Source organism: Canis lupus, chromosome 21 (assembly GCF_011100685.1).
Source record: "Canis lupus familiaris isolate Mischka breed German Shepherd chromosome 21, alternate assembly UU_Cfam_GSD_1.0, whole genome shotgun sequence".
Classification (NCBI taxonomy): domain Eukaryota; kingdom Metazoa; phylum Chordata; class Mammalia; order Carnivora; family Canidae; genus Canis; species Canis lupus.
This window is the reverse complement of record NC_049242.1, coordinates 20,493,674-20,512,410: the sequence shown is the minus strand read 5'-3', so window position 1 is coordinate 20,512,410 and position 18,737 is coordinate 20,493,674. Positions and strand designations below refer to the sequence as shown.

Below are 18,737 nucleotides of genomic sequence, written 5' to 3'. Positions count from 1 at the left end.
CCTGAGTCAATGGCAGACATCCAACCACTGATCCACCCAGGCGCCCCCCCGCCCCCCAAAATTAAAAAAAAAAATAAAGAAGTACACACAAAAACCTGTGCTCTCAAAAAACATACAATATGATTGAGAGGCTGACCATTCAGTATGGTTAAGAAAGGTAAGTTAACCAATAGCCCTAGGTATAATGAAGTAAGTGGTACAGACAATAAATGTTATAGAAAGAAAGTATAGTCCAGAGCCCAAAAGAAGAGGTTCATTTCAGATGAGCTTCTTGTTCTATGACATAAGAAAAGCACTGTTACTTAAGGTTGCTGGGAGGTACACACAAGGGACATAAAGACACATTTCATTCTATAGCATTAATAATATAGATTCTGCCTTCAAAATATGGTTGTAAATTGGTTTTTGTTTTGCCAATGTGAAAAATGTTAATAAAATTTTAAGCTCTTAATACTCATTAAAATTAATTTCAGCCCTTTAACACCTAGCTGGCTCAGTTGGTACAGTGTGCAACTCTTGATCTCAGGGTTGTAAGTTTCAGCCCCACATTGGGTGTACAGATTACTTAAAAATAAAAATAAATGTTATAAAAAATTAATTTCAGCCCTTTAAAAGTATTTAGGATCACAGTGCACCTGAAGTGATAAGGACTATGAAAAAATCAGTTATACAGAAAACATGAACCGAAGTCACAGATAGATCCCTGAGACAGGGAAACACATAGAACTATTTCATTAGGAAAGATAAATTTGGATATTATCAGATATTAGGTAAACATGTAATGTTATGAGGAAAGGTTTCCTGAAGGAAGGAAGCAAGCAAAGAAAACAAACCAATTAATCTTTCAACAAATGAGGTTTCTTGCCATGTGTGATTTTTATTGTGCTTCAAAAAAACCCAGAGATCTTCAAATTCTTTCCATCTAAGGAGTTTGACCTTTACTTCATTTTCATGATTTTCCCAGGACTTTCTTAACAGTATAGTAATAGTAAGGAGTTAGTAATCTAACTAAATAGAGGCTTCTCAGAACATATTTATTTCCTTTCTTCTTCTGGACCCTAATCAAATAGAGCAGTTCAAATGATTGGATTACAAAACCAAGTTACCCAATAAATTTATAGGTTGGGATTGTGGAAAAGCATAAACTTTTAGCATTTCTCCATTAGGAAAAGAAGGCCTTATAAATGGCTATTTTAACAGGATATTTTCAAACTATCATATTCAGGCTTTTCTAGGTTTCTATGAAATCCAGTATTATCTGGAGAGTAGGAGAGTGGGATTAAGCCTTCAACATGGGAAAAACCTTTTTTTTTTTTAAAAGTCTGGCATAGCAAAAGTGGAAACCATGGAAAACAGAGGTTTATAACCTTGGTTAGTTTAGGAAGTCATTGTGGTTTGTTGGCAGACCGTGCATACATAGGAGTGGTAGTTCAATTAGAAACACGATTCCCTACTTCTCATCTCCAAAACATTTTCTGTGTGTTTATGGATTCGTTTCCTAGGTCTCAAGCAGCAAGTTAAAATGAGTTATTCAAATAGCTTAATCAAGACCCTTACATAGCAGAAAACCTGAGGAAGGAAAAACTGCTTATTCTAAATGTTAGTTTAGTGGATATTTTTAGTATCTTTCTTTCTCCATCTTTATCCTTTCTCTCGTTCAGAGTCTGTCTTTTCTTTATGGCTCTAAAGGAGTCTTAGTTTATGTTCCCAATCATAATTTAGAGTAAATAAAAAAGAACAGAAAGAAGGGGGAAAATGAAGGAAACCCTTTAAGGTTGTCTTCTACCATTAACTTTTTAAAAAGCAATTTCCATAGGGAGAAATATGCACCAAATAGTGGGCACATGTCACTGTGGCCTTATTTCACATAGCAGTTCCAATCTTTAAGAAAGGGGAGCTCAGGGAAGTCACATGACAACTTGCTCAAGGCCACAGAGAGTCTGAGATTCAGGTCAGTTAGGCACTGAGGCCCATTTGCTGTTCTTTGTGACTCTGCCAAGACTGCCTTCGAGTGCCCCATCTTCAATTTTTGAATTTTGTTTATGTCTGATCAATACCTGGCCAGTCGCTGCTCTAAGAAATGGTACCGTTCCTCTCTGAGGCTTCCTCCAAAGAGCTCTCCAACTCCAGGAACCAAAAGATCAACAGCAGCAACCTAAAAAGGAAAAAAGTCATGAGCAATTTCACATTTTACATTTTCAGGGGATTCCAACAATTGTCAGCATCTCAAGGAAGTGGAACTTTTAACATTTTAACAAGTGGCTATTTAACTGCTTACCAGAATCTTGTTTATGTTATCTGTTTCAAAATAAAATATTTTGTATTATTTTTAGAATACATGATACACAAATTACAGATGGACAGTTTCCTCTCTTGCACCATATATGCAGTATATTTAACAGAAATATGTTTTTTTAAAGATTTTATTTATTTATTCATGAGAGACACAGAGAGAGAGGCAGAGACATAGGCAGAGGGAGAAGCAGGCTCCCTGTGTGGAGCCTGATGCAGGACTCGATCCCAGGACACCGGGATCACAACCTGAGCCCAGGGCAAACATTCAACCACTGAGACACCCAGGTTCCCCCAGAAATGTGTTTTCTTCACAAATGTGGTATGTTAATTATAAAAAATGTGGCAAGTATTAAAAATTATAAGATATTAAAAGTCATCTATCACCATGCAGAAGCAATTGCATTTTGGCATATTTTCTTTCTGATTTTTTTTTCTTCCATGTTTATGGAGTACAGTAGATCAAATTACACATAAAAATGTATCATTCTAGGGATCCCTGGGTGGCGCAGCGGTTTGGCGCCTGCCTTTGGCCCAGGGCGCGATCCTGGAGACCCGGGATCGAATCCCACATCGGGCTCCCGGTGCATGGAGCCTGCTTCTCCCTCTGCCTGTGTCTCTGCGCCTCTCTCTCTCTCTGTGACTATCATAAATAAATAAAAATTAAAAAAAAAAATGTATCATTCTAATGTTTTACTTAGTATTATAAATTTTTTTCTGATGTTAGTATACTTTGCATACTTAATTAAAAAAATAAAAATCTCTCTACCCAACATGGGACTTGAACTTAAAACTCTGAGATCAAGAGTCACATATGCCACTGACTGAGCCAGCCAGGCGGCGCAATACTGAATGTTTTAATACCTGCATAGTTTATTGTTTAAAAGTAACAGTTTTTATCTAACTGCTTTTCTCTTGTTGAGCATTTTAGTGTGTGTCTTTTGTTTGTTTTCTTGTAAATAATTTGGCAATGAAGATTTTTCTTTAACTTATAGTATTTTGGTAGGACATGTAAAATATGTCCTGATTATTGGGGCACCTAGGTGACTCAGTTGACTGTCCCATTCTTGATCTCAGCTCAGGTCCTGATCTCAGGGTAATGGGTCCAAGCTCCACAATGGGCTCCACACTGGGCATGGAGCCTACTTTAAAAAAAAAAAAAAGAAAATGTTCTGATTATTAATCAAAAAAGTAAAAACTGAAACAATGAGATAGCATTTTGGAGTTATCATAATATAAAAGTAAGAAAACAACACAGACAACATGGATTAGAAGTTGCATAAGCCAGTATTCTCTTATGTCTGATAGAATCTTTCTGGTCAGTAACTTGGGGAAAGATCATCAAAACCCTTAAAAATGCCACATGATTTGACCCAGCCTTGGCAATTCTACCAACCAGGAACTGGTTGCTCTCTAAAATCAAAATCAAAAAAACCAGGAACTGGTTGCTCTCTAAAATAAAAAACAAAAAAACCCCCAACAACCCCCAAACCAAAAAAGATTACCACACAGGGTGTTTATTGCAGCATTACCTAAAATAACAAAAATTCAAGTCATGTCAATAGGAGACAACTGTTAAACATGGATAAAAAATCTTAGACATGAATTAAAAAAGATTGGCATCTACATGAGATGTTAATTATGCTGCCACTATGATTTCTTCTGTTCTCTGGTATTTTCTTATTTTCTACAATGAAGATGTGTTACACTTTTATAATAAGAAAACATACAAAAAACTTTCAATAAAGGAAAATAGTAGCTTTATATTTTAATTTCTATTTTTTCAGTTACTAGTAATATTTAACTTTTATGTTTATTTGCTATCTGTATTATTCTGTGACTTGGTGGTTCTTTTTTGTGGGGCAGGTAGCAAGCATTATTAAGAAGGCACAAAACTGAGGTGCTTGGGTGGATTGGCTGGTTGAGTGTCCAACTTGGTTCTACCCAGGTCATGATCTGGGGGTCATGAGATGGAGGCCCTCTGCCCAGGATCTGTGTGGGGAATCTGTTTGGGATTCTTTCCCCCTTCCTCTCTTTCTTCCCTTCTCCCTGCTTGTGCTCTAAAAATAAAATCTTTTAAAAAAATTTAAAAAAAGAAGATGAAACTAAGAAATATATATTACAACAAATGAAAAATCAGAAATTCATAAAATATATTTTAATCTTCAATTAAAAAATTTTAAAGTAAGCTCTACACTTAATGTGGGACTCAAACTCCCGACCCCAAGATCAAGAGTTGCACACTCTAGGGTGTTTGAGTGGCTCAATTTGTTAAGCAACTGACTCCAGATTTCGGCTCAGGTCATGACCTCATGGATTGTGAGACCAAGCCCCACCTCCAGCTCTCCCATTGGCCAGGGTCTGCTGGAGAGTCTCTCCCTCTGTCCCTCTCCCCAGTCGAGGGCATGCTAGTATGGGCATGCTCTCGCTCTCTAAAATAAATAAATCTAAAAAAAAAAAAAAAAAAAAGAGTTGCATGTTCTATTGACTGAGCCAGCCAGGGGCCCCTCACATTTAATTAAATGTCACATGACATTATAAACTCTTTTCTTAAACACTGTCTTACTTATAGCCTTACTTTACTATACAATTTATACTTTACAATTTACTATAAAGCAATTGCCCTGTTTTGATTTCAGAACTTTTGACTGAGGTATCTCTTATAAATAATTGAAATTAATAAAACTGTAATAATTCAAGAGTGCACCCCAAATACTGTATGCCTCATCTTCATTATATCATTAAAAGAGAAAACATCAGATATGATTTGGTGTGAATTACAGCGAGAGAAAACAGAAATTCACTAATAGCTTCTTTTACTAAATTTCCTACCACTTACTCAGCTGGTGAGAAGTAAATGTGCAAACAGATTTTGTCACACTAACACTGCTTGTTGACCACATCTTAGTAATTCTTCTGTGAACTTGGGGAAACTATAATGACCAAGCAGATAATTCGGAATGTAGATTTGGTGACTCAGATATGATGACAGGGAATGAAACACACAGCTTTGGACAGGTGGACAAGAAAGCCTTGAGAGGAAATTCTCAGAGGCTACACAATTAATAGAGTTGGACTCTGACCAGGACCCTGCAGTTACCCTTTCTATTCTCAGAGAAAGAAGTTTCAAGGGAGAGTTTTTTTTTTTAATATTGTATTCACTTATTTGAAAGAGAAAGAGAGAACATGAGCAGAAGGGAGGGGCAATGGGAGAAGGAGAAATAAATAAATAGACTCCTCGCTGAGCAAGGAGTCCAACAAGAGCTTTGATCCCAGGACCCAGAGATCATGACCTGAGCCAAAGGCAGATCCTTAATTGACTGAGCCCCTGAATGACTGGCATCTTTATTTCTTAGTATCTTGCTTTTAGATATGGCTAACATATATTAGAAGTTGAGAGACACCTGATCAAAAATCTGTTCTTAACCTTAATCCAAAGTTTTAAATTTAGAATTACAGGCCATCTGGATTAGAAAAGAATAGACACCAAGTGGCTCTCTGAGCTTTGCTTGAAAACATTTAATGACTGAAAATCACTATCCCTGAAGTATAGCATTCCATCTTTGTGTAGTTCTATTAAGAAGGGACAGGTATATCCAAAATCTATCATTTCTAAGCTTTGGAAGTTGAGGCAATTCCAAGCCACAAAGGTGAGCAGTAATTGCCTCTGCTACTGTAAGTATAGGCAAAGTTTATAAAAGTTCACTGCCTCAAAAACAGATGTTGGAGAATCAGCTATCATGGAAGAACAGGAAACAGGTAATCCAGCTGGGGCCACGAGGGAATGTGTTGTTTTGCTTTCTGTATAAGTTCATAAGAATCCAATAAGAGACACATTTCTTGCTTGGTTTGCTGCTAATACAACTAAAACAAGCACAAAGCCCTTTGGAGATCTTAGCATTTTCTGTAGGTCTCAATTATGTTAATTTTGAACTTAGGCTTTTTTAAATGCTATTTTTAGAGGACCATGAAAGATGCATATTTATCTTTGATTACAAACCTTCTTTATTTTAATATGTGAGCTCCCTGGGGAATTCAATGTACAACCATACTGGTTTTAGACCTATTTAGTTTTTATTTATCTGGAATATTTGCAACTGCACAGTAACAGTTGTGGAACTGATAGCTTCTGAATCTTTTGAGTAACCTTCAAAATCTTTTTTTTTTTTTATTTGAGAGAGAGAGCGAGAGAGAGAGAGAGAGAGAGCAGGAGAGGGAGAGATAATCTTAAGCTGGCTCTATGCCCAGCATGGAGTCCAATTTGGGGCTCCATCTTAAAACTCGGAGATCATGACCTGCACTGAAATCAAGAGTTGGATACTCAACCGACTGAGCCATCTGAGTCACCTTTAAAACCTTATGCTATAGTACGATATCTACATTTTTTCTTCTGGATTTCTTTCAAACCTGTTTTCCTAATAACCAAGACATTAAGATGGTTAAGCCCAGTTATTTCTACATTAGTTATCATAAAATTAATTGTGGTAGTTGCTGTATTAGTCAGGATAGGTTACATTATCCTAATAACCCAGTTATAAACAATCCCAGAAGCTTATAACAGGCTTCTCAATCTCAGCATTAGTGACATTTTTGGCCAAATAATTTTGTTGTGAGGGTCTGTCCTGTGCATCGTGAGATATTTAGCAGTATACCTGGCCTCTACCACCAGATGTCAGTTTCAATGCCCTAGTTGTGACAACCAAAAATGTCATCAGATACTGCTAAATGTCTCCAGCATAGGAGTGGAGGTAAGGAGGCAGGACGGGGAGGCAGAGGACACAAAGTAGTACATGACTGACAACTTCTGCTTTACAACAATGAATTGGCTTTTTAAAACTTATGCTACATGTCCATCCTGGCTTGAGGCTGATAAAAAAAACCACTTTGTGAGGTACTGCTGATTTGGCAGACAGGAAAAAAAAGAACACAGACAAGTATGTACTAAAAACATTTGTCCAGGAGTAATGGATATAGGTCACACTTGCTAACTATTCTTTGGCCAATACAAGTCACATGTGAGTCACTAAACGGATGTTGATGCGGCAGGAAAATATAATCTCCTCTGAGAGAGTAGTGGCCACTATTTATGTAGAGTACAACAGTTTACTATGTAGCCTCCCCTCTCCCGAACTGACATGGAATCTTTCACTTCCACTCTCCCAACCAAATCCTCATTGTTAATTAGAGAATTAAGGTCAGAATAGTTCTCCTATTTCTTCCTCTGTACTCTGGGAGAGGGGGTTAGAAAAGGAAAAGAAGTAAAGAACTTACCAAAATAGAAAAGAACCGAACAAAATAGCTATTTTAGTTGAATAAAAATTTTAGAAGACATCCAGATAAAGTCCCATATATCACTCTTAATTTTGTGACAAGCAGAAGGAATACACACATCATTTATGTCCTTTCTTTGGATGGCCTGAAAATTCACACTTTCAGGTGCACGAATTCATGTGATATTTTCTTGACAAAGAGTAAAGTTGCTTCTCCTTTTGAGAGAGATTGATCCTTTGAGTAAGACATTCCTTCACGGTGCCTCATAAATGTTCTATAACCAAGCATATTGTTTCTTTTTTATCAAGGAACTGATTTAGCTCTTTTGAAGAAAGGCCCATGAAGGCTTTGTTTTCCCTTCTTTCTCCATGTCATCTTCTTCTCTTCTCTTGTTCTTTAGGTTGCATCTCTTTTCGACTCTATCAGTTATACTTCCTGCTTTCCTTTTACTATGATACCCTCTAATCTCTCTACGGAGTCTGCACACTTTCTGAGCAGCTATAATATAGCAAACTATTCCTCAACTATAAATGAAGACATTTACATTTGATAAACAGAGAGCTGCACTTCCTCTGATATGACACAGAAAACACCGCACTCCCTGAAGATTACTGACACAGCTCCTTCAAATTTCCATACCTTTTAGTGAGAGTTGAAATTTCCAACAGGATTCTTCTATGTTGTGTCTCCCCCTGATAAATGCTGAGCTAATTACTACAGAAACTATTACTCTTTCCGGTGCTCAAGTAGAGGTAGAGAGTACATACAGACATAAGAGAGTACAAACCATGACACAAAGGTGCACAAAATGTGAAACATGGACAGAATCACACAAATCTAAGAACTAATGAGACAAACATGGCTGTGTGTTTGCCCAGTGACAGGTGGTGAGAGGTTAAGAGTGCAAAGAGGCTGGAAACAGGCAAGTGGCCTAGATAGAACATGAGCTCATCATTACAATTTGCCCTTATGGGTTGGCAGATCTGTGGTTTATGGGAGTCTGAGGCTCGCTTAAAGAGCTAGGGCTGAGCAATCCTGCCCTTCATTCGGGAAAGTTAAAATTCACAGGCTGGATTATAGAATGTCCCCTTAGGATCCCTGAGTGGCACAGCGGTTTGGCGCCTGCCTTTGGCCCAGGGCGCGATCCTGGAGACCCGGGATCGAATCCCACGTTGGGCTCCCGGTGCATGGAGCCTGCTTCTCCCTCTGCCTGTGTCTCTGCCTCTCTCTCTCTCTCTCTGTGTGACTATCACAAATAAATAAAAATTAAAAAAAAAATGTCCCCTTAACTCCCAAGTTTGATCAAATTTAAGCACTTCTGTAGCTACAATCTCCTCTATGTTCCTACGCATCTTTGGAAGACCTGAAAGAAGTGGAAAGATTTTAGTTCTGCTGTCCTTTCACTCTTCTACACAGATAACAATGAAGGCTACAAGTAATTGTACTACAGTCATTGCTAACTCCCTTAGTCTTAAGTAAAATTCATTCCACTTTGGGCATATCTTCTAGGCCAGAATGCACATCTTCCTCTACTGTGTGTGTTTTTATTTTGTTTAAATCACACAGCTGCGGTGGCATGCTGTCTAGAAATAGTCTGTGTTGGTATTCAAGCTCAAAAAGCCCTGGTCTTTCTTTACTTATGACACTCCTTTTTGACTCTTACTCTTTGATTCCACTCAATGTACTGAAAATAAAATGCAAACCTTGAATTGAAAAACAAACAGATTGGATAGGAACAAGGCCTTTAATACATTACCTTTTAAAAAAAATTACCTTTTCTATGCTAACTTCAGAGAGGAAAAAGTTGAATGTCTCTTCTTCACCTTCTCTTCCTACCTTAGTATTTTTAAGTATTAATGAAAAACACAAACTGAACACCTCCCTATTCAGTTTCTGACAGGCTGCTACCAACAATGGAGCAACATTACGTATTATTATCAAGAGAAGAAGCATGTTCCACAAACCACAGGAAACATGTTTGTGGTTTCAATCTCTCTGAGCTTTTGCTCTTACTGCTGACAGACAATATTTTGCCCCTAAAAACAATGAGGCACAGGTAGGAAAGAGAGCCTTCCGGACATGAGAGTGTAAAGATTCAAATGGGCTGCAGATAGCAATGGCTAAAAATGGACTTTGGCTAGTAAATGGTTAGTCTGAGAACACTGTAGATGAACTGACATGCATACTTTCAACTATAATATAAATTCCTAGGATAGTCATTAGTCCTAGTTGTAGGAAAAATTACCATTCCCTTCATTACTATTTTCTGTTAGTTTGATGCAGGCTGGTTACTTAGTACCAGACAGGGAAATTCATTAGATATCCCTTGGTTGAGTATTATTCCTTCCAAGTTGACTTCATAGTGATACTTTACTGAATGCCCACTAATGCTTAAATTCTTATGATTTGCTAAGTAATACTGATATAATTTTTTAAAAATTACGATATTATCTGGTGATGTTGGCAGTCACTTTTTCCTAATCACAATGGATGGGATGAATGAATATTCTTCTTTGCAAAGCCATTTCCCTAGCTGAATACTTGGCACCTGCTTTTGAGGGAGTTACTAAGGGACCTAGACTCAGGAGCATATAGTATTTTGAATGTTTGCTTAGATTCACTTTATTTAGGCCCATGATCTGTCATCTTCAAATTATCAAATATGTTTGCTAATTTATAAGTTATTCTTATATATCCAAGTGGGGAAAAACTTAGGCTACTTGAAATCAGAGAATCTTAAAGCTTTTTAGTACTATGGAAGTCATCCAATCCAACTCTCTGATTTTACAGAAGGAGAAACTGAGGCTTAGTGATTGGATTTGATTAAGGTCATATAGCTAACTACTAAGAAAGATGGATTTCAAACCTGGCACTGTTAACTCCTTAGTCCAGTATGCTTTTCATTAAAATATACTGCATATTTTAATTTTTTTGGAGGGGCTGGGGGAAAAAGGTACAGTAGCTCTAAAAATGTGCCATTTTAGTACTTATGACCTCCAGCCCAATGGTACAAGTGTAGGTTAAAAAATTTCTCTACCCTTCTCTTGATCCCTAGGGAAGGCATTTATGAAACGTATTTGTCTTAATTCTTTAGATTGCATTGCACCCATTGCAGAAACTCTTGCAACCCTACTCACAACCTGTTATTATAGTCCTTCTGAAAGAAACAGTTATTTGGCTCAAAGCCTGTTCATTCCCCATTGAAAAAAATAAGTAGAAGCAGGCACTCTATACAAGTGGGTTGAAAAGAAATCTAGGTGTTAATGAATCAATGTTATAACCTACGTCTAATATATGCAGTTTAAATAAATGATATTTTAATAATTTATCTCTGAGAAGCTATATATTATAGTACTGTATAAAATATATGAGTACATTAAAGTACCATTATAATGCTTTCAGTTTTCAAGCTGTGAGACCACATTACTAGAGACTTGTCATAAAGGAGGCCTCCTTGTACTTCTAAAGATAAAAAATGTTTGTGACTGCAGTCTATGAAGGAATTGCCTTTTAAAGAATCTTGTGTAACAGTATGTTTGATGCTGTAAAACACAAACATATTTTAACATTACTGTGCTTTATCATAATAAAGATTTCATCACAATTTAGAAAGAAAGAGGGCTTTATACTTATCGACTACCTATCATCCCAAACACTGTGCTATATATATATTTTTATATACTATCTAATTTAATCTTCACAACTCTGAGATAAGATTATAAACTTATTTTTACAGACTAGGAAAGTAAGACAAAGACATTAGCTGGCTAAGATCACATGGTCTCTAACACACAGACCTGGGACTTGAACCCAAGAGTGTCTGATTCTAAAGCTACTGGACTTTCCTTTATATTGTGTTACTATCACTCAAAAAAATTGGAGTAAAAGCTGTTCTTTAACATCCCAGAAATTTCCTTAGCAAATCAAGTCACTCACTCACTACTTGTCCATTGTGTGTCTACAACTATGTAGAGTTGGATTCATCCATCTGTCCAATCCCCTACCTATTGCCAAATAGATATTAGGTGCCTCCTATATTCCAGGCACTATGCTAGACATTATGGATACAACGAGTGAAAAGGAAAGTCCTCAAGTCCTGTGGCAAAGAGGAGAGTCATTAATTAAATAGTCATAAAAATAAATGTAAAACTACAACGGTGTTAAGGAGTATAATGAATTACGAGTTAGTAGTTCTGGGTCTGAAATTTAACATGGTAATATTTTAGTGTCTAACAGGGGTCTCTGACTCAATCTAGAGGGTCATGGAAGGTTTCTCCAGGGAAATGATGGCTGAATAGAGATTTGGAGAAATAGTAAAATTACTTAGGTAAAGAAGATTGTCCTAGATTGAAGGAACACAATGTCTAAAGATACTATGGTGAGAGAAAGCAGTGAATGTCTGAAGACAGGTAAGGGTGACATGATATGAATGGAGCAGAGACAGCAAAGAGAAGCAGCACAGTGCATCAGGTAAGAGAGACACAGGCAGACAGATGTCACTGGGGCCTAGAGGCCAGATCAAGGATTCTGACTTGGATACTAAAGCAATGGGAGGCCACTGAACGCTTTTTTTTAATTTAATTTTTCATTTTAATAAAAAAAAAAAACCCTTTTATTTATTTGAGAGAGAGAGGGAGAAAGTAAGCATGCAAGCACACACAAGTGGGGGGGGAGGGCAGCAGAGGCAGAAGGAGAAGCAGGCTCTCAACTGAGCACAAAGCCTGATGCAGGGCTCGATCCCAAGGCCCTAGGATCATGACCTGAGTCAAAGGCAAATGCTTAACCAACTGAACCACCCAGGCACTCCGCCATGGAATGGTTTTAAAAGGAGAGATAACATGAACAGATTTACATTTTTTAAAAGCTTATGCTGAAGTGGGGAGAAGTGACTCAGAGGAGGAAAGAGCAGATACAGCAGGACCAGTCAGGAAGCTATTGAAGTAATCCAGGCAAGAGATGATGGTATCTTAATCTAAAAAGGTAAAAGTGGAAATGAAGATAAGTAGATAGATTTGAGATTTATATAAACATATAAAAATGCCAACTTAGTCACAGCTTGGATATAGGGAGTAAGGAAGATTTCAAAGATGAGTCTAGGATATGGTTTGCACAATTAGATGGACAGGGAACGTTGAAAGAAGATCAAATTTGGTAAGAAGAGGGGAGAAGAGCAGAAATCACGGATGGGTTCAGTTTTAGATTATTCTAAGATGCCTTTGAGATATATAAATGGCAGTAAGAGCTCTGAGCAAAAGTAAGGATTAGAGATGTGACTGTCAAGTTCCCTGAAAATAAATAGTAAGCTGTGAGTCCAGATGACATCACTTTGAGGAGAGAAAAGATCTGTGATGGAACCCTGAGGAATCCCAACATCTACTGGATTAGGAGAAGAGGATGAACTTGTCTAGAAGACTAAGAAGGAATAATCTCTGAGAACAGAGAAGAATACCATGTCACAGGAGCCAGGAAAGGAGACAGTTTTCAGAACAAGAAAGTCATTAATTGTGCTGAGTAATGTTGAGAAGTTAAAAAAAAAAAAGTCTGCTGGATTTAATAACATGACAATTATTACTGATCCTACAAAGAGGTGCTCCAGTGGTACGACAGGGGTGGAAGTCATATTAGAGGGAACGAGGAATGCGCAGTAGAAGCCATTGTGGCTATAAAAAAGTCATTCCCATCCTGAAGAAGTTAAGAGTTTCTTTTATTTGAGAAAGCAACACCTATATAGCACAAAAAATAGATCCAATGCTACCAGTTTTACTAACTCTTTAAATGCTATAGAAATCCAGAAAGGAAGAATCAAGGTGACTAGGTAACCCAGGAAAGTCTACAGAGAGGCAAAGTTTTTAATTAAATAAATTTAAAATTAATTAAACTAAAAATTAATTTTCAAACTCTTGTAGTTGACAATGTTTTTATTAATTTCAGGTGTACAACACAGTGACTCAACAATTCTATACACCACTTGAGGCTCACCACAGTAAGTGTAGTCACCATTTGTCACCATACAACATTATAAGAGAAAGACGGAGAGCTTTAAGGGGTGTATTTAAGAAGTACAAAATCGAATGACTGAAAAGTGCTGAATGCTGGGAAATTACATGCAAAGACTACATGGTGTGTGTGTGTGTGTGTGTGTGTGTGTGTGTGTGGTGAGGGGGAGGTGGAAGTGGTATAAGGTGGAGTGATCAAAAAAAAGCCAAGAGATATGGATGCAGTCCTGTTTTGTGACATAGGTTCAACACTGAATTATTAAGGACTGGATAATCTATGCCCTAGTTTCTCCTGTTTTTTTTTTTTTTTTTTTTTTTTTTTTTTGCTGCCAACCTATGGGTCAATTCCTTTCTTATAATCAATTATACCAGAGGGTTGGTAGGAAAAAAGGAAGTAAGAATCATAAATCAACCGTGCTGCTCATTGGTTCTGGATAACGCTGTGTGAAAAGTTGGGATGTGTTAAATCAATGTAGCTTTGTATTTATGGCTTTGAAGCAGAAGAATACAGATTTCAGAACCAGAGGGAGTAAGGTCTGCTCACTAACTGTCATTCACTACCTATGTGAGCTTGGGAAGTGCAACCAGTGTCCTTAAACCCTAGCTTCTCATCTGTAAAATGGGAGAAACAGTAAGTTTCTTGGCAAGATTGTTCCAGGACTTAGAGATGAAATGATAGTGCTTGCTTTATAGGAATCTACTAACTGATGGCTAATACCATTTTAGTAATACTATAATATACAGAGAAAACAGGAAATATATTCAAAGAGGCAACCTTGTATACCTAAGATGGAGATATTTTATTTACTGGTAGGCCCTGATCTACATTTTTCCACTGATGTTTATCTAGAGACAACTGAAAAACATCAGAAAGCAGAGTTTTGTTTTTGGACCCTTTGTGAGATAAACATAATATATTTGTCTCACAGATTTTTACATTAATGCTATTAAGGATATAACTATTCAATTAATATTTAAAGAGTCAAATATATTATTTTATATTACTGCTAATTTTGTTAAAGTGAAAGAAGAGACAAAAGAAGAAAAAAGGAAAAAGTAAACTAGAAGAATTAAAAAGCAACCAAAGTGTGAAAAAAGGACAGAGCATAAGGGAGGCAAAAGAGAACAGAGAGAGAGAGAGAGAGAGACCGAAAGACAGAGACAAGATAGACAAGAAGAAATAGTCAGAAGAGAAGGGACAGGAGAATCTGCCCAGACATCTCAGATCCTTCTATCCCCTCCCCTCTCAATTTCTATATGACAACAAAACCAAAGTACTCTGAGCCTCCTGTTTTGTCTGATCCTGCCACTGCTTTCCTTTCTTGCCCAGCATACACCAGTCCCTCAGGCTCCTTACCAGTATTTCAGCTGATAGTAGACCAGGCACTGCTAAACAGTGTTCTGGGCCACTTCCTCTCAATTATTTAAAAAAAAAAAGAAAAAAAAAAACACGCTTATATTTGCATCTGCTAAACTAAGCAGGACACCATGTGATAGGTGTGTTTAGAGTGTGTTTAGAGAACATCAGGATCTTATTTAGGAACACTATTTTAAAAAGAGATACCTTAAAAAAAAGAGAGAGAGAGATACCTTTTAGAAAGTTTATCATTAAAAAAAAAAGTTTATCATTTTAAGAAATGTAAAGTGTGATGGATATAATTTTTAAAAATATGCCAAAGGATAAATGAAATTAAGTCAAGGGAAAAACTCAAGATTCTGAGACCACCAACCCTGATTTACTTAGTGATTTTTCTTACTGTGTGCTGAGGGCCATCTTCATTATCCCTCATGTAGAAAGGCTTGAGTGCTAATGGATAATTAATGACAAAGACTGGTATGTTGCCACAGTGCTTCACCAAGTACTTTTCATGTTCAGTGTGTAGATCAACACCCCACTGTAATGAGAAAATAGAATTATCAAAGGAGAAGAAAGAGCAGAAATATACAATGCAGTATCCAAAAATAACCTCTATCAGTTCCAAGGGCTTCCTCTGAGATCAGTGATGTGTGGAGCTGTCTGCTAAGGTTACTCAGATAACTAAGCCAGAGAGGTGTGTTACAAGAACATCTGAAGGCCTGGAAAGATGAAAGCTGAAACGAGTAGATAAACATTATGCTTTCTGTCCCCCATATCTTGCGGAGCAGCATTTAGCAGATGAATCGCATCTGCAGGAAAACAAAGTACCCTTCCCACAGTGTATAAAAGCTGGCTTCAAAATCATAGTTTTTATTAATATTGCCTAGAGCTTCTTCTATGGTTACTGTTCCTAAGTCGCAGGAAATTAAATGATGAAAGATAATATTCCTAATATTGAGTCTCTCTCTGGCTAGATGGCTTCTTTCAGTGATTTTTTTTTTAATAAGAAAGTCAGTTCATATATCAGATGCTCTGATGAATATTTAATAACACTTATTTATTCAACAAATACTAACATGCCTATTAAATCCCAGTACCATGCTAGGTACTGAACATAGTGGTAAGAAAAATAGAACTCCTGACTTCATGAAGCTTCCAGGGTAGGAGACAAATATTAAATAAAAAAATTATACAAATAAATAACTGATTATAAATGTAACAAGCACAACTACTATACCTCATAAGAAGATCTGACTTAATTGGGGATAGGACTGGTAAATAGAATAGTTTGAAGACAAAGTAATCACAGTACATTCCTAACGTTATATTATCCCTACTTGTCTGCCAATATGTTAATTATAGGTTAAAGGCCCTAGCATAGGAATGAGGAGACTTGTTTCTAATATTATGTGCATGCCCAGTGAGAAATCATGTGGCCTCTCTGGACATATTACCATTCTTTTAAAGGATTTTCATCTTCCTATCCTTCCAGAAGGTTTAGGAAGATAGTTTAAAGATTATAAACTTCTTTATAATCTTTAGTCACTGCTATTAAAAATGATATGACTCTACTTCAAAATTATTTACTCTAAATATTTTAACAAGGTTGAGCAAATATCAAAAAAGACAATCTAAAGATGGGCAAATATTAAACAATGCTAATAATAAAAGTAAGATTATTTACTTTTAAAGATTTTATTTATTTATTCCGCGGGGGGAGGGAGGGGGAGAGGTAGAGAGAGAGGGAGAAGCAGACTGTGCTGAGTGCAGAGCTTGATGCTGGGCTCTATCTCAGGATCTTGAGATCATGACCTGAGCCAAAACCAAGAATCAGATTTAACTGACTAAGACACCCAGGCACCCCAGAAAAATAAGATTATTTTAAAAGTTTCTTTCTTTCTTCTTCTCCTTTTTTTTTTTTTTTTTTTAAGGTAAGTTCTATGCCCAACGTGGGACTGGAACTCACAACAATTAAATCAGAAGTTGCATGGTCTACTGAATGAGCCAGCTCAGTGCCCCAGGATTCTCAATGAAATATGATACGGACAAGAGGGGAAAATACAAATATAAATACTACCTCTGGAGTGAAGGTGAAGTTCTGAGATGACTGCTTTAAGATCTCTACTGCTTCAGTATAAGAAATGCTGGAAAGAAAGAGAGTAAAAGCAGAGAAAGGTCAATATAATGGCATGTTGCTAATTACTTCATCTGAAAAACTACAAAGGGTCTATTCTCATATAATTTTTGAGATCACAAAGGAGTACTAAATGATTATTGAGTAATCAGGAATAATTGTAAATAAATCATCACTAAGTAATCAGGAATTAAGGCTGACCTAATTGTATGAGAACTGATCAGTATGATGAAAAGTGGTCATTCAGTAATCCCATTCTTGACCTACTTGCAGTATATACAGAGAACCTTGTCACTTAAGCAAGTAAAGATTTTCTCTGAATTCATGTTATGCCAATGCCCTAATAAAAGGTGTGAAATAGTGAGGCTGAAAGAGTAAAAATCTTTTCATAAAGTCATCATTTATTCATTAATTCATAACACATTTATTGAACACCTACTATGTGCTAGGCATTATTCTAGACACTGGAGAGACAAAACAAAGCCTTTACGGAACTGATATTTGTGTGTGTGCATCTGTGTATGAGTGCTGGGATTTGGGGTTCGAGAATAAACAAACAGAATATAAAGCCAGAAATCTTTCGTGCTGTAAGAAAAATAAAGCAAGGGAAGACGACATAGAGTGTTTGGTGGTGTAATTTTAGATACGACGGTCAAGAAAGGACTCAATGACTTGGGGATATGTGAAATAAGGAAATAAACCATATAAATATATGAGGGTAAGTATTCCAGGCAAAAGGAACAGTAAGTACAAAGGCCTGAAGTGAAGGAACAGTTTGGCTCATTCAAGGAACAAAAAGGTCAATGTGCCTGTAGCATACTGTACAAGGGGAAGAATGCCAGGAAATCAAATAAGAGAGATAGTCAGAGGTCAGATCTTATGGATTCTTTCAGGCCACGGTCAGGGCTCTGTAATATATGCTAAGCATCGTAAGACTGTTTAGGAAAAAAGTCATTGGTTATTACACCTCAGTAAGAAACTCTCAGGTCTAAAGCAAGCCACACACACATTTGTTTGAATTTAACTGAATAGGTAATATATGAACATAGTAAAAAAAAAAAAAAAAAAAAAGTATAAAAGCATCTATTTCTCTTCCATCCTGTCCCATAGCCGCCCACTTAGCCGCCTGCCCATAGCTCCTCTCTTCACATACAATCACTGTTACTGGTTTTTTGTGTATCCTTCCAGAAGGTTTTATACATCTATAAGCAAGTATTAACATATAATCTCCTTTGTTTAATAGATGGCAGCCATAGTATACATGCCATATACATTCTTTCACATCTTTTCTTACTCAGTAATATACCTTGCAGATCTTTTCATATCCATATATAAGTTTCTCCATTTTTTGAACTATCATATAATATTCTATTTTGTGACTATAACATAGTTTACTCATTCATCTATTGATGGATATTTCAGCTGTTTCTAATCTTTTGCTATTATAAATCATGACTACATACATCTGTCACAAATGATTCACATGAATTTTGCATATGGAAAAAATAGAATTGTTGGATTGTAATGTATTTATGTTTATAGTTTTTAGATATTTTGATACTGCTAAAGACACTGCTTCCCTTTGATAGTGTTATACTAATTTATGTCCACTGGTAGTATATGAAAATGTCAGTTTCCATATGCCCTTTGCAACATTACTTTGAACATTTTTTTAAAGATTTTATTC

General features: G+C 36.6%; 1 protein-coding gene and 1 long non-coding RNA gene across 9 annotated transcripts in view; one reads left to right on the top strand and one right to left on the bottom strand.

Moving 5' to 3' along the window:
- Nucleotides 1-18,737, bottom strand: part of NARS2 (asparaginyl-tRNA synthetase 2, mitochondrial) — a 136,435-nt gene that overhangs the window by 20,363 nt on the left and 97,335 nt on the right. For all 7 annotated transcript variants that reach the window (XM_038568491.1, XM_038568488.1, XM_038568489.1 and 4 more), the window contains 3 exons: nucleotides 16,994-17,060; nucleotides 15,317-15,454; nucleotides 2,058-2,155 (listed from right to left, as the gene is read on the bottom strand). In XM_038568491.1, coding sequence (XP_038424419.1) covers nucleotides 2,058-2,155; nucleotides 15,317-15,454; nucleotides 16,994-17,060 — 303 coding nt within the window. The remainder of the gene's footprint in view (nucleotides 1-2,057; nucleotides 2,156-15,316; nucleotides 15,455-16,993; nucleotides 17,061-18,737) is intronic.
- LOC111091519 overlaps nucleotides 1-18,737 on the top strand; it is a 52,834-nt gene that overhangs the window by 22,948 nt on the left and 11,149 nt on the right. The window contains exons 2-3 of one of the 2 annotated variants that reach the window (XR_005375617.1): nucleotides 13,495-13,546; nucleotides 16,848-17,091. This is a non-coding gene — a long non-coding RNA (uncharacterized LOC111091519). Of the gene's footprint in view, nucleotides 1-13,494; nucleotides 13,547-16,847; nucleotides 17,411-18,737 lie in introns of those variants that run through there. The other variant, XR_005375616.1, reaches the window with a different exon arrangement.